The sequence below is a fragment of the Chrysochloris asiatica genome, unplaced genomic scaffold (genome assembly GCF_000296735.1).
Source record: "Chrysochloris asiatica unplaced genomic scaffold, ChrAsi1.0 scaffold00104, whole genome shotgun sequence".
NCBI lineage: Eukaryota > Metazoa > Chordata > Mammalia > Afrosoricida > Chrysochloridae > Chrysochloris > Chrysochloris asiatica.
This window is the reverse complement of record NW_006408622.1, coordinates 7,284,857-7,297,880: the sequence shown is the minus strand read 5'-3', so window position 1 is coordinate 7,297,880 and position 13,024 is coordinate 7,284,857. Positions and strand designations below refer to the sequence as shown.

General features: G+C 45.6%; 1 protein-coding gene and 1 non-coding gene across 2 annotated transcripts in view; both read right to left on the bottom strand.

The window, feature by feature from the left end:
- Positions 1 to 3,472: 3,472 nt before the first annotated feature.
- TRNAT-AGU lies at positions 3,473 to 3,546 on the bottom strand. The gene has a single exon. It is a non-coding gene; the product is annotated as a tRNA-Thr (tRNA).
- Positions 3,547 to 5,468: 1,922 nt separating this feature from the next.
- WDR88 (WD repeat domain 88) overlaps positions 5,469 to 13,024 on the bottom strand; it is a 51,786-nt gene continuing 44,230 nt past the window's right edge. Inside the window, exons 10-11 of the mRNA XM_006867390.1 lie at positions 7,879 to 7,971; positions 5,469 to 5,648 (exon numbers count right to left, since the gene is read on the bottom strand). Of these exons, the coding sequence (XP_006867452.1) occupies positions 5,469 to 5,648; positions 7,879 to 7,971 (273 nt within the window). The remainder of the gene's footprint in view (positions 5,649 to 7,878; positions 7,972 to 13,024) is intronic.

The following is a 13,024-nucleotide window of genomic DNA, read 5'->3' as shown; positions in this document are numbered from 1 at the left end:
CTGGACTGCTAATCACAAGGTTGGCTAACCACACTCCTTGGGAACCCTGACTCGACAACACTTAACTATTTTTAAGTTGACCATTTTGTATGGCCCACGAACGATGTTATAAACTTTGGCAGAAAAAAGTTTCCCCACCCCTGCTGTATAGGGTTTCCAAAGAGCAGCTGGTGGGTTTGAACCACTGACTTTGTGATTAGAAGTTCAGCACTTATCCTATAGCACCATTAAGGGCCATCGAGTTGGCTCTAACTCATAGCAACCCTGTATAGGGTTTCTGAAGCTTTAAAAAATCCTCACAGGAAGAAAGCTTCTTCTTCCACTGAACATCTGGTGGTCTCAAGCCATTGACCTTGTGGTTCACAGTCCAGTGCTTACAATATAGAGCCACTGCAATCCCTGAGGAAAAGTGCAAAGACCCTGAGGAATGAATAGTATGGCATTCCCCCCTCCTTTTCTCTTGTCTCTCTGCTCTCTTTTGTGACCTCCTCTTTATCCATCTTGATTTTTACATTCCCTTGTTGTTGTGTGCCATTGAGTCGATACCAACCCATAGCGACCCTCTGCACAACCAAAGGATACACTACCAGGTCATGCTCCAATCTCACACTCATTGCTACATTTGAGCCCATCGCTTCTGCCACGGTGCCAATCCATCTCGTTGAGGGTCTTCCTCTTTTTCTCCAACCCTCCATTTTACCAAACACAATGCCCTTCTCCAGGGACTGATCCTTCCTGACAATATGTCCAAAGTATGAGAGACAAAGTCCTGCCATCTGGGCTTCCAAGGAGCATTCTGCTGTGCCTCTTCCAACACAGATTGATTTGTTCTTTAGGCCTCCCTAGGATGATGTTTCTTTGGCCCTTGTCTTGGTACAGCATTGTTAAGGAACAGAAAGATGGGTAGGCTGAACTCTGGGCCTGTTTCTCTTCACTCAGTTTAGTCACTGCCCAGGGTGCTCACCCAATCATATGGCTTTTGAGCCATGCTTTGCATATGCATGGCTGATGATTCCTAAATGTTTTCCTCCATCTGAAACTCCTTGTGCACAGACTCACACCCCCACTCAACATCTCTTCTTGGACATTTAATAGGCAAATGCTCAAAACTGACCCTCAAAACCTTTGTTGTTGTTAGGTGCCATCGAGTCGGTACTGGCTCATAGCTATCCAATGCACAACAGGACGAAACACTGCCCGGTCCTGGGCCAACCTCACAACTTTGCCACACTTAAGCCCATTGATGCTGTCATTTGCCAATCCATCTAGCTGGGGGTCTTCCTTGTTTTCTCTGACCTTACCAAACAGGTTGTTGGTTGTACTTCTTCCAACACAGATCTGTTGGTTCTTTTGGCTGCCCATGGCACTTTCAATATTCTCCTCCAACACTGTAACTCAAAAGCATCAATTCTTCTATGGTCTTCCTTATTCACTGTCCAGCTTTTGCATGCATATGAGTTATTGAAAATACCATGGTTTGGGTCAGGTGCACCTTAGTCCTCAAGGTGACATCTTTGCTCTTCAACACATTAAAAAGGTCTTGTGCAGCAGATTTGCCTAATGTAATATGTCATTTGATTTCCTGACTGCTGCTTCCATGAGTATTGATAGTTGATCCAAGAAGAATGAAGTCCTTAACAACTTCAATCTTTTCTCCATTGACAAGAATGTTGTTTACTGGTCCAGTGGTGAGGATTTTTGTTTTCTTTACATTGAGATGTAATCCATACCAAAGGCTGTGTTCTTTGATCTTCATCAGTAAACATTTTAAGTCTTCTTCACTTTCAGCAAGCAAGGTTGTATCATCTGCATAGCACAGATTGTTAATGAGTCTTCCTCCAATCCTGATGCCACGTTTTTCTTCATAGAACCCAGCTTCTCGTATTACTTGCTCAGCATACAGGTTGTATAAGTATGGTGAAAGAACACAACCTTGTCGCATACCTTTCCTAATTTTAAACCATTCAGTGTTCCCATGTTCTGTTCGAACAACTGCCTCTTGGTCCATGAACACAAGTGTTCCAGAATACTCATACTTCACAATGTTGTTCATAGCTTGTTATGATTCACACAATCGAAAGGCTTTGTGTAGTCAATAAAGCACAGGTAAACATCTTGCTGGTATTTTCTGCTTTCAGCCAAGATCCATCAGACATCAGCAGTGATACCCTGGAGGCACTCACTCATCTCTGCCAAGAAATTTGGAAGACAACTATCTGGCCAACTGACTGGAAGAGATCCTTATTTGTGCCCGTTCCAAAGAGAAGTGACCCAATGGAATGCAGAAATCATCAGACAATCTCTTTGATATCCCAGGTGAGTAAAGTTTTACTAAAGGTAATACAGAAACGGCTGCAAGCATACATCAACACCTTAGAAGTCAAGATAAGCCAGAAGTAAACCAGGCACATAATGACTGGAGGCCCAGTCTCCAATAAACTCATCCCTGATTGAATTCAAGCAAAGCTTCAAGCCCAAGCAATGCCCCTTTCCCTAGGATGGCTGACACATCTTGCATTTGCACAGCTCAGTTGGGTTTCACAAGAATTTTGTTGAGTTTGGCATTAGAACCCAGGGTAGTTTTTTTTAAAAAATAAAGATTCCAGTGGCTCTCCCCACTCCAAGACTGTGATGTAAGTGATGTGGGCAAAGGTCCCACATCCATGTATTCCACAGCCCCTGGGTATTTACAATCAGAGACACGCCTTCAGGTTCAGCTTCACACCTGGACTTCTGAAAAAGTCCTATTTATCCTTTCTGATCTGGAGTTTTGGCCACACTCCCATCCGCCTGAGGGTAATACTGGCCAGATTCAAGCCTTGACTCGCCCCTGTGCGCCCATCACTTCATGGCCTTCACTTGGCTTTCCTGAACACGCGCCCCCACCCCCCACCCGCCGTCTTCTTCGATCTGTAAAATGGTATTAACAGTAGTCCCTGCTTAATTGCGCAAGTGGAGAGAGGGGATGAACAAACAATGCTTTAAGGGGCGCTCAGCACAGTGATGGTAGAAGGTCCACACCCGCAGGTGGACAGCAGAATCAGAGCGGTGTCAGCCGGCCGCTTCCAGGTGGGAGGGAGCCGGAGACGAGCCGAGTCGAGAAAAAACTGGCTGGTTAACCTTTACTTCCACCTGGCCTCCCGCTCCGTGGAGACTACGGAGGGTCTCCGGGTTAGCCAGGCCTCCGGGAGCGCAGGAGTCTCTCTCCAATACCCACAGTTTGTCACTGAGTATCGGAGTCCCCACAGTTCGGCTGAGACAAGGGACACCCGCAGGAGCCCACTCGAGGTTGGCCAGAGTTTCCCCCAAGGTGCTGCATGGGACCCGAGGCAACACACCGCCACAGGCAAGAGATCCGGCTCACTTTCAAAATAGCACCCCAGATTCACTTTCACCACCCCAAATGAGGGAAAGCCCGGTAGGCGAGCAAGATTAGGAAAAAAAAAAAAAAATACACACACCCGTAAAGTGTAGGCACCGCTGGGATTCGAACCCAGGATCTCCTGTTTACTAGACAGGCGCTTTAACCAACTAAGCCACGGCGCCGCCCGCACCAACACCGCGAGAATTCGTTTCTCATCACTATTGCCAGCCCCCGCCCGTGCGCATGCGTGCATGTCTTCCGATAGGAGGCGCCTGCGCAATGTGCGATCTGACCCGTACGAGTTGAATCTGATGTGGAGGTTCGGAAACAGAACCCGGAAACGAAGCTGGTGTGATCTCTTCTCGGGTTTACGAATCTCAGCCCACGTGAAAGCCTCAATTGAACTGCTTCTTCCTCGGACCGTGAGCTGAAGTAAGATCCTGGGGTACTGAGGGGCCCTTACCGGACACTGTGGAATCTTGGCATCTGGGAGCCGCAGCCCGTTGGCCTTGGTGCACCAACATCATCGGTTATGCGGATGTTTGTGCTGCCAAAGCAAGGTCAGGCTTCCCTCGCCTAGACTTCTCGAACTTTCTGTGTGTCCTCAACCAACACCGTAATCACTAAGCCCCAACAGCTTTCAAAGGGCATTTGGGAAAAAAAAACAAACAAAAAAAAAACATTACTCCCTAATCACTCAGCTCCTCAGATGGAATTCTGTTTCATTTACACAAGAAGTTTCTCATTTGTATTGTTTGTAGTAGCAAAAAACAAAAGCGAGAAATGACCCAACTGCCCATCAGTGGGTGAGAAGAAAGCATCAATGTATGTCTTCATGTATGTGAAGGTTTCAAAACCATCTGGGAGGAGAGGCCACGGCTATAGGATTCAGTACTCAAAGGAACCCCATTGCTGGGAGGACTCGAAGTGGATTTTTATTAACATTCATGCATCTTTCATGTAATTAAATGCATAAATACAGCCAACATGAGTCTAAGCGGTCACCCCGTGTCATCAAGCACAGAACCTGCCTGAATACCGACTACCAGGTGAAGGGCCTCAAGCTCAGAGTAGCTATATACATGGATCCTGCAGGTACGTTTTTTAAATGGACCCAGGGGAGTACTAATGACAGTTAATGAAAATCAGGCGACCCTGCGTGTTCGTTAACTGAAACCCTGACTCTTTTCCAAAGAAATCTTCCTGAAGGAACTGGTTTCTGCTGTATGATAACGCTGTGGGAATCCACATATACAAGGGCTTTCTGGAAACTGAGGAGTCTGGAAAAGAAAGCATGAAACATCCTGTAACAGAAACGCCCACCGTCTGCCTCCCTCTGCTTGGGACATGCTGCCACCTGGGGGCGCTAAGCAGGGAGGCAGCAGCAATGCCTTGCCCCAGTACTGCCTCATCCACCAATGGTAGGTACAGTCTTGTATTCATTCGACAAATGCTGCCACGGGAGCAATGTTGTCAAGTCCCCAAAGGCTGTCTTAAGGGCAACTCCAGACACCAAAAGGAGAGTGAACCCATAATGTGCTCCAAAAATTAGACCCTACTTGAAGCTTAAAAAACATAAACCCATTGAGGAGCCCCCTAGGATAGATTATAACTGTTCCTTAGGATTCTCTGTAGAGCAGCTGGTGGGTTTGAATCACCAACCTTGAAGCTAGCAGCTCAGGGCTTAACCCACTGCACCACCAGGACTCTTTGCACACAACTTTGTTATTGTTAAGTGTTCTAAAGTAGATTGCAACTCAGCGGCCCTGTGCAGGGTTTTCAAGGAGCAGCTGGTGAGTTTGAACTGTTTATCCTGTGGTTCAAACCAGCCTTGCAGTCCAGTACTTGATTCCACAGCGCCGCACAAAGCTTAGAACTGGTTAAAAATAATAATAATAATACTTCTAGGATTCATATGTACACTTGTTTTCCAAAAAAAATGTATAGATTTATTCTGCATGAAAAAGAAAAAGAAGAGGTTTACTCCCCAAGGCTGCTTTGGGGCTGAGACGGTAGCAATGTGGTAAGAGGCAGCCCAGCCAGAGCTTGGCCCCTGCTCCAGTCAGCGAGTCTCTGCAGAGCCCCACAGCCTTTGTGCTCACATTCATGAGTCCCCCTTGTATGTGCTGTCCTCACTTGCTCGGGAGATCACCTTTTCCGATGGTGATGATGGTGGTGCCTCTGCTGTCCAGCGCCTGTCATCCATCCGGCAGAACACACATTTGGTGAGTATTTCAGAACTGTCACTTTCGTAAATGGAGAAAGGCCTGTCACAGCCTTCACACTGCCGTGAAATATGTCACAAGAACAGAAAGGAAGTACCAATCAGAGGGGAACACGGCATGCAGTTACAATTCCCCCTCCTGAGCCAGCCATCTTAGGCTGGGGTCTCCAACCCCACAAGCAAGCACATTGCAGGCCAGAGAGCGAGACTGACCACAGCTAGTGCCCCTTTCTTTCCCCTTCAGAGCTAAGCAGGTCCTAGCAGAGGTTATCTAAATGGCCTCATGTCCCCTGCCATGGGGATGCTAGATGCAAAAATGACAAGCCACTAGTCCATGGGAATGGTTCAGGGGGAGTATCCAACCCCGCCTACTGCTCTGTGCAGAGCTGAGGGCATGTCCTGACTCCCAAGCAGCCCAGGGGCACCCATCTTCTACAGAGCCAGGAGAAGCAAGCGGGCAAGATTTCCAAACAGCAGGAGGCTACAGGTACTGGGTGTTTGTCCTCCTTTCCTCTGTCCCTGAGGACAGCCTACTTCTGGCCAAAGCACAGAGCGAACTTGGACATGAATGGCACAACTCACTCCTCACAGCTCCTTCCCACAAGCAAGCAAGGAAGCAAGCAGGCCATGGGCAGGGACTTGCAGGGGTTCCCCCTGAGACAAGACTGCAAAGTGGCATACCCTGCCCTGGCACTCCAGGCCCCCACGCTTTGCCCAAAGCAGGGCACCCAGGCCTGGCTCCGATGCTTCTCCCTTAGAGCAGAGATTAGTGCAGCTGCCAGGCCTGGGAGCTGCCTACCCAGCTTCCTGTGGGCCCAGGTGCCTGGAGCCTGCAAGGGAAGGCCAGACAAACCTCACCTGGGATACACCCACCGGTCAGTCTGGCTGCTAAGGTTCCTCACAGTGAGGCTACAGCTTCATGTAGGTGTTTTCTTTCTTTTGTTTGCACGAAAGAAATCAGATCATGTACCTGCCTTATTCTGCAGAGCAACTTCCCAGGACCAACACCAGAACAACGGTGTTTACAGAGGGGGAAGCTCTCAGGCCCTCCCCAGTAGCTGGGAAAGGACTAGGGCACGCGCTACTCTTTAGTCAGCTTCCAGGATCCAAGGACCAACGTGACTCAGGGGCTTGAAGAGCAGCTGGCCACACCAATGATGTCCCCAAGGTTTCCGTCCCTTTCTCTCCCTGCCCCACAGAACTGGTCAGAGGCTCCTTGCTCTCTCTCAACTGGGCCTTCTGAGAGAAGACAAGTCTTAGTAGTTCCAGAATTCTATGAGGTACCCACACAGAGAAGTCTCTGCCCAGAGGAGGACTGTCCAGAAAGCCCCTGTGACCTGTCCTGGCTGGGCCTAGTACAGCAGATGGGTCAAGCTACTACCACCAAGTTCTTCCCTTAGAAAACTGCAGGGGCCCACACGCCTTTCATGGGATGATGGCCCTGCCAAGATGTCTGCTGAGAGCACAGGAGGGCAGCCCCTACCCTGGCTCAGATAGGCCAGCCATTCCTTCACTCAGGCCTCCCTCAGGCCTCCCCTCCTTCCACTCTCCCTCCTTTACTCTGCCCGCAGCCTGGCTCTCCCTCTGCTAAGAAGTTCTCCCCACGCAGCAAGCATCCTCACCTCCCTCAGGTCTTTAAACAACGAGACCTACACTAACTAACCACCCTTTCAAATGTTGCCACACCTGGCACGCCCATCTCCCTTTCCTGTTTGATTTTTCTCCAAATTACTTAACACCATGTGATTCACTAAGAAGCTCTGGTAGTGTAGCGGTTATGAGTTGGGCTGCTAATTTTGAGGTCAGCAGTTCAAACCTACCAGCTGCTCCACAGGAGAAAGATGAGGCTTTCTGTTCCCATAAAGATTTATAGCCTTGGAAACCCTATTCAGGGTCGCTATGGGTTGGAACCAACTCCACGGCACATAACCACCATGGAGCCCTGGTGTGATGCTGCAGGATAAGGCACTGGATCACATGGTTGGTTTGAACCGCTAGGTCAGCAGTTCAAACCTCTCCAGCCACTCCTTGAAAACCCTACACAGGGTTGGAACTGACTCAACAGCGTATAATAACAATGTGACTTCTATATGTTTTTCTTGTTTCATTATTTGTTGCTTGTCTTCCCTTTTAGAATTCAAGCTCTCCCAGTTTAAATTCACTGTTGTATTCCCAGTTAGTCATTGTTGTATTCCCAATTGCTCCATAAATGTTTATTCAGAGAATGAATGAATTTGTAGAGTGAATTAATGAAAGACTTTCATTAGGCTTAATTTTACCCGATACCCACCTGTGTCACCTTTAAACCCTTGGCCTTTTTGTACTTGATTACCAAAGGAATTTGGTCAAGTTTTTCAATATTCCATAGTCTCATAGTTTTATCCTGAAACAAACAGCAAACCAGCAGTCACAAAACAGGCTATGAGGAGCCTCGGAGGTGCACTGCATATAGGTTACATGAGTCCCACCTCTACCTACAGAGGAGTAAAATTTAAGTGGCCAACCGTCCAGGTTTCTGTGGGACCATCCCCGTTCTCTCACTTAAACTCCCATGTCCTATAAACCCTTCCCAGCATGCAAAAAATCCCACTCTTCAGTGACCAGTGTAGACGTTTGAGGGGAAAGGACAAAATCAATATTAGGAACCAAAAGCAAAATTCTTTTTTGCTTTGAAATGGATTCTTGTTAAGTACTGAGTCATAGTAACCCTGTATAGGGTTTCTGAGGAGTGGCTAGTGAGTTCAAACCTCTTGCAGTCCAGTGCATTATTCTGCAGTGCCATGCTTGGACTCTTTCAAATGGATTTTTGTTGTTGTTAAGTGCTGTCGAGTCGGTTCTGACCCATAGTGACCCAGTATAGGGTTTCCGAGGAGCGGCTGGTGAACTTGAACCACCGACATTGCAGTTCAAACGGCTTTGCATAGATTACCTTTGTCATTGCCCTATCCACCCCATCACCATTGATGTTGTCAACTATGATTTGCAATTCTCACAATAACTGTTGTATCACATAGAGTGATTCACCTTAAGTGTCCTGTAATCACCCATGTTTTACTTTGTCTGGGGATTCACTGTTGAGGTTTGTATCATGATGAGGCTAGTCTAATTTTTAACATGGTGAATATTTTCTAAAAGTTCAGAGAATGAAAAGGAGATCAGTTACAAGAGCAACGCTGGCATGGCCCACACAGCACTAAAAGAGGTGCTAATCAAAGGAGCACTGGTAGCGTAGTGGTTACGAATCAGGCTGCTAACCTCAAGGTCGCCAGTTCAAAACTACCAGCTGTTCCACGGGAGAAAGATGAGGCTTTCTGCTCCCGTAAAGATTTACAGCCTCGGAAACCCTGTGCAGGGTCGCTATGAGTCGGAACAGACTCCATGGTACTTAACGACAACAACTATGCTTAGTAACAGATGGGTAGACACCTAATATAGGGTGTTCTCACTTGTCCTGGGTTTGACTCCAACTCATCGTGACCCTATATACAACAGAACGGAACACTGCCCGGCGCTGTACTGTCTTCGTGATCACTGTTAGGTTTGAGTGTACTGTTTTGGCCACTATGTCAATGCATCCCACTGAGGAACCCACTCATCTGCACCAACCTTCCACGTTACTAACCATGAGATCCTGTTTCTAGCAACCAGTCTTTCCTGATGATGTGTCCAAAGTAGATGAGTCAAAGTCTTACCACCCTCACTTCTAAGAAGCATTCTGGTTTTAGTTCTTCTAACACTGATATTCTGGCAGTTCATGGTGAATTCAGTATTCTTTACCAACACACAGCATAACCATTCAAGAGTATCAATTCTTCTTCTCTTTTCTTTTTTCACTGTCCAATGTTTACATGTATATGAAGCAATTGACAAGGCCATGGCTTTGGTCGGGCACACATTCGTCATCAAAAGGGTATCTTTGCTTTAAAGAAATCAAAGAGGTAAATAACCACAACAAGGTGTATCCTGACTGCATAGTAGGTACAAGAGAACCCAGTGCCCGGGTCCTGTAAATGGTAGTGTTAACACTTGGCTGCTAACAGAAAGGCTGGCAAGTTGAATCCGTTCAGAAGCACCTTGGAAGAAAGGACTAGAGATGTACTGCCACAAAGTCAATCATTGAAAAATCCCTATGCATGACAGCTGGCCTTTGACACACAAGGGGTCACTGTGAGTTACACTCAACTCCATGGCACCTGCTTATGAGATGGAGAAGGGGATGTGAAAGCACATATGGAGATGGCATTTCACAAGTCTAGGATGAGACGGGCACCAACTTCTTCATCAAGAAGTTTTCACATCTTTCTGTGCAAGAAAATGAAACTAAAAGCATCCACATTGGGAAGAAGTAAAACTATGATCTGGTCTATAGAAAATTCTAAGGAATACACACACACTCACACACACAGAGAGAAACTATTAGAGCTAATAAAAAGTTCTGCAAGATTAGAGGATGTAAAACCCATACTCAAGAATCTGTTGTCTTTCTCTGTACTTAAACAATCCAGAAATAAAATCCAGGACAGCATGGAAGATAGCAGAGTAGAAAGCTCCAGGAATCATTTCCTTCAAGGAACAGCTATTGAACTGGCAGAACCGATCTGAATCAACTACCTTCAAACTCTGCAATCAAGTCAGATACTTGCAGCATCCAGGGGAGTGTTTGATGAAGAGGATGGTGAACTTAGGTATATTTCGAGTATGTTTAGGAGCTATATTAGGTATATTTTTATTTAAGGTTACCATCCACCATCCCTAACCCCAGGGCAGAGAGTCATGGGGATGGTAGCTCATGTTTCTGATGTGGCTTGCTGGTGTCAAAGTGGACAAGAAGGACTTTGTCCTCCAAAAACTCGGGTTGTATAATTTCAATTGCCAGTTGCTGCTTTTGATTGGTGAGGAGCCAGCAAAGTGTTTCACGCGGCATTCCAACTCCCCTGGACTGAAGGAAGTGCCCAGGCTACATCTACTGAGGAGATTTAAAGAAATAATACCATTTCTCTCTTTTTCTTCCTTTTTTCCTTCTTTTCTTCTTCTTTCTGTTTTCCTTCTTCCCTCATCTATTCCTGCCTACCTGCCTTTCTCTCTCATTCTTTCCTTTTTTCTTCCTTCCCCCCCCCCCCCCAAATCCCCATTCCGTCCTTTCTTCTTTTAGGAACCAGACATTTAGGAAAATATTTGTCAGATTGACTGCAAATATGATGAAATAGAAACTTCAGTGGCCACATGGAACAGGAAACTGACACAACTTGTGAGATTAGTATGGAAAAGTCACAAATACATTCGCATTCAGCAAGCAAAAATGAGCAATCCCTGAGGAATGAGAGACTTCCTTTTCCAGGACAGCTGTAATGTAATATACATGTCCCACCCGCAACAAAAAACTACAAAAGAATTTTTTTTTTTTAAAGAGAAAATTATGGCCTATTCTATTCACTGGATAAAGAATTTGACAGAAAGCATCCTTGAGGAAGTCCAGACATTGGAATTATTAATCAAAGATGTTAAGTCAACTCTTTTGAGTATGTTCAATGAGGGATGTTTTGAAGACAGACAGCAGGGCTCTCTCGGTGCTAGAAAGAACAAGGAAAACAGATTCTCCCATAGAACTCCTATTGAGAACACTGGAATTTCCATGTAAGAGAATGGCTTTGTGTTGTTTACGCTATTGAAGTTGTGGTTCTACGTAACAGGCATGATAGGAAACTACTACAGCGAGTCAGTGGTGGCAAGCGACTGTCCTGCGGGGGAACAAGATGAGAAATTTTGCTAACAGATGGGTTGGCTGCTGACAGTGTAGAGCCTATTCGGTCAGACCTTACCAACAGTTATGCTGTCTCCAGGATACCAAGTATGAGGGGACTTCAGAAAGCTCGTGGGAAAACGGAGTGAAAAGGCAATGAAAATTTCCCACAGACTTTCTCCCCACCATCCCAAAGGCCAAATGCATGTACAGCCATTATATTAATACATGTTATTAAGTGCTGTCGTGTTGGTTCCAACTCATAGCGACCCTGAATAGGGTTTCCAAGGAGCAACTGGTGGGTTTGAACCACTGACCTTGCAGTTCAAATCAACCTTGTGGTTCAGTGCTTATCCTACAGCACCAGTGTGGAAGGGTTTAATTTACTTATTAACAGAAAACGAGTTTTTATGTTAGCTCAAAAAGCAAGATCAATTTTATGTTTTATCTAAGAGCCCTCTAGCAAACCCTTTTGGCCAATCCAAAGATGTTCCCAAAGGCCTGCCCAGGTGTCTACCTTCCCACCTAAATGTGACCCATTTCTTCCTCCTAAAAAACTTCTTCTCCTTTGGTTTCTTTTGACCTGCTCACCTATTTTCTTCCTCGGTTCCTGCACATGTAGCAAGGTAGACAATTGTATGTTTTTGATTCTTTGTATTACCAAACTCTTCTGCACTGTCATTGCGAAAACGATTGTTGCCAGACTCTCAAGATGCCAAGTCTAGAAAATGAAAGTCAATCTCCATCCTTACTCTTAGGGATCCAGAGCACGTCAGAGAGCCCCTAAGATGATTTTTTTTTTTTTGCAAATACCATCTTCAACCACATCCTGGACTTCCAACATCTATCTAATCGAATTTTAGATTTTAAACAGTACAGTCAGCTCCAGGACTACAAACAACATCCATCCCTCAGTGTCCCACAAATATTTTAAAGCCCTGCTGTAGTATGTTGAATCATGGAGACCACAGCAAAAGCGCTCTCTAGGTCTTGTTGTTGTGGTTATGTGCCGTGGAGTCGGTTCCGACTCACAGCGACCCCGTACAGGGTTTCCAAGGCTGTAAATCTTTACGAGAGCAGAAAGCCTCATCTTTCTCCCATGGAACAGCTGGTGGTTTCGAACTGCTGACCCTGATGGTAGCAGCCCGATTCGTAACCACTACGCTACCTTGGAGTTTCAAATTGACTTCTTGATTTCTATAAAGATTTTGAATAAGCTGAAGAAAACAGAAAGCAAAAGTGTATTGCTATCTCATCCAAATACAAACTAGACTTTGTAAATTTTTGAAAATTCCATTCAGTCTAGAAACTTTACCAAAGAAAACATTGTTAAATCTTCCCTACCATGTATGCAACACTTTTAAAAAGGGGAGTGATCTGATTAGCTGTGACACAGAATCCTTCATAATGAAGGTTCTTGATCAGTTTTCTTTCACCTTTGTCAAAGAGTACAGAAGAAGGTTGTCATCGCCTACAAGATGACTATGATTGTTTGTCTTTAAAAAGATGTTAAAATGTTGACCTGCCATAAAATTAAACACTTCTCCTCACTTACCAACTGTCTCTTTATCTGACATTTTCCATCTATGGCAATTTATAACAATCATAAAAAAATGTACCACCCATCTGTTTTGTACATAAACAATGTACATCTGGCATTAATGAACACTAAGGTGCGAGGCAAGTTGTTGTTGTT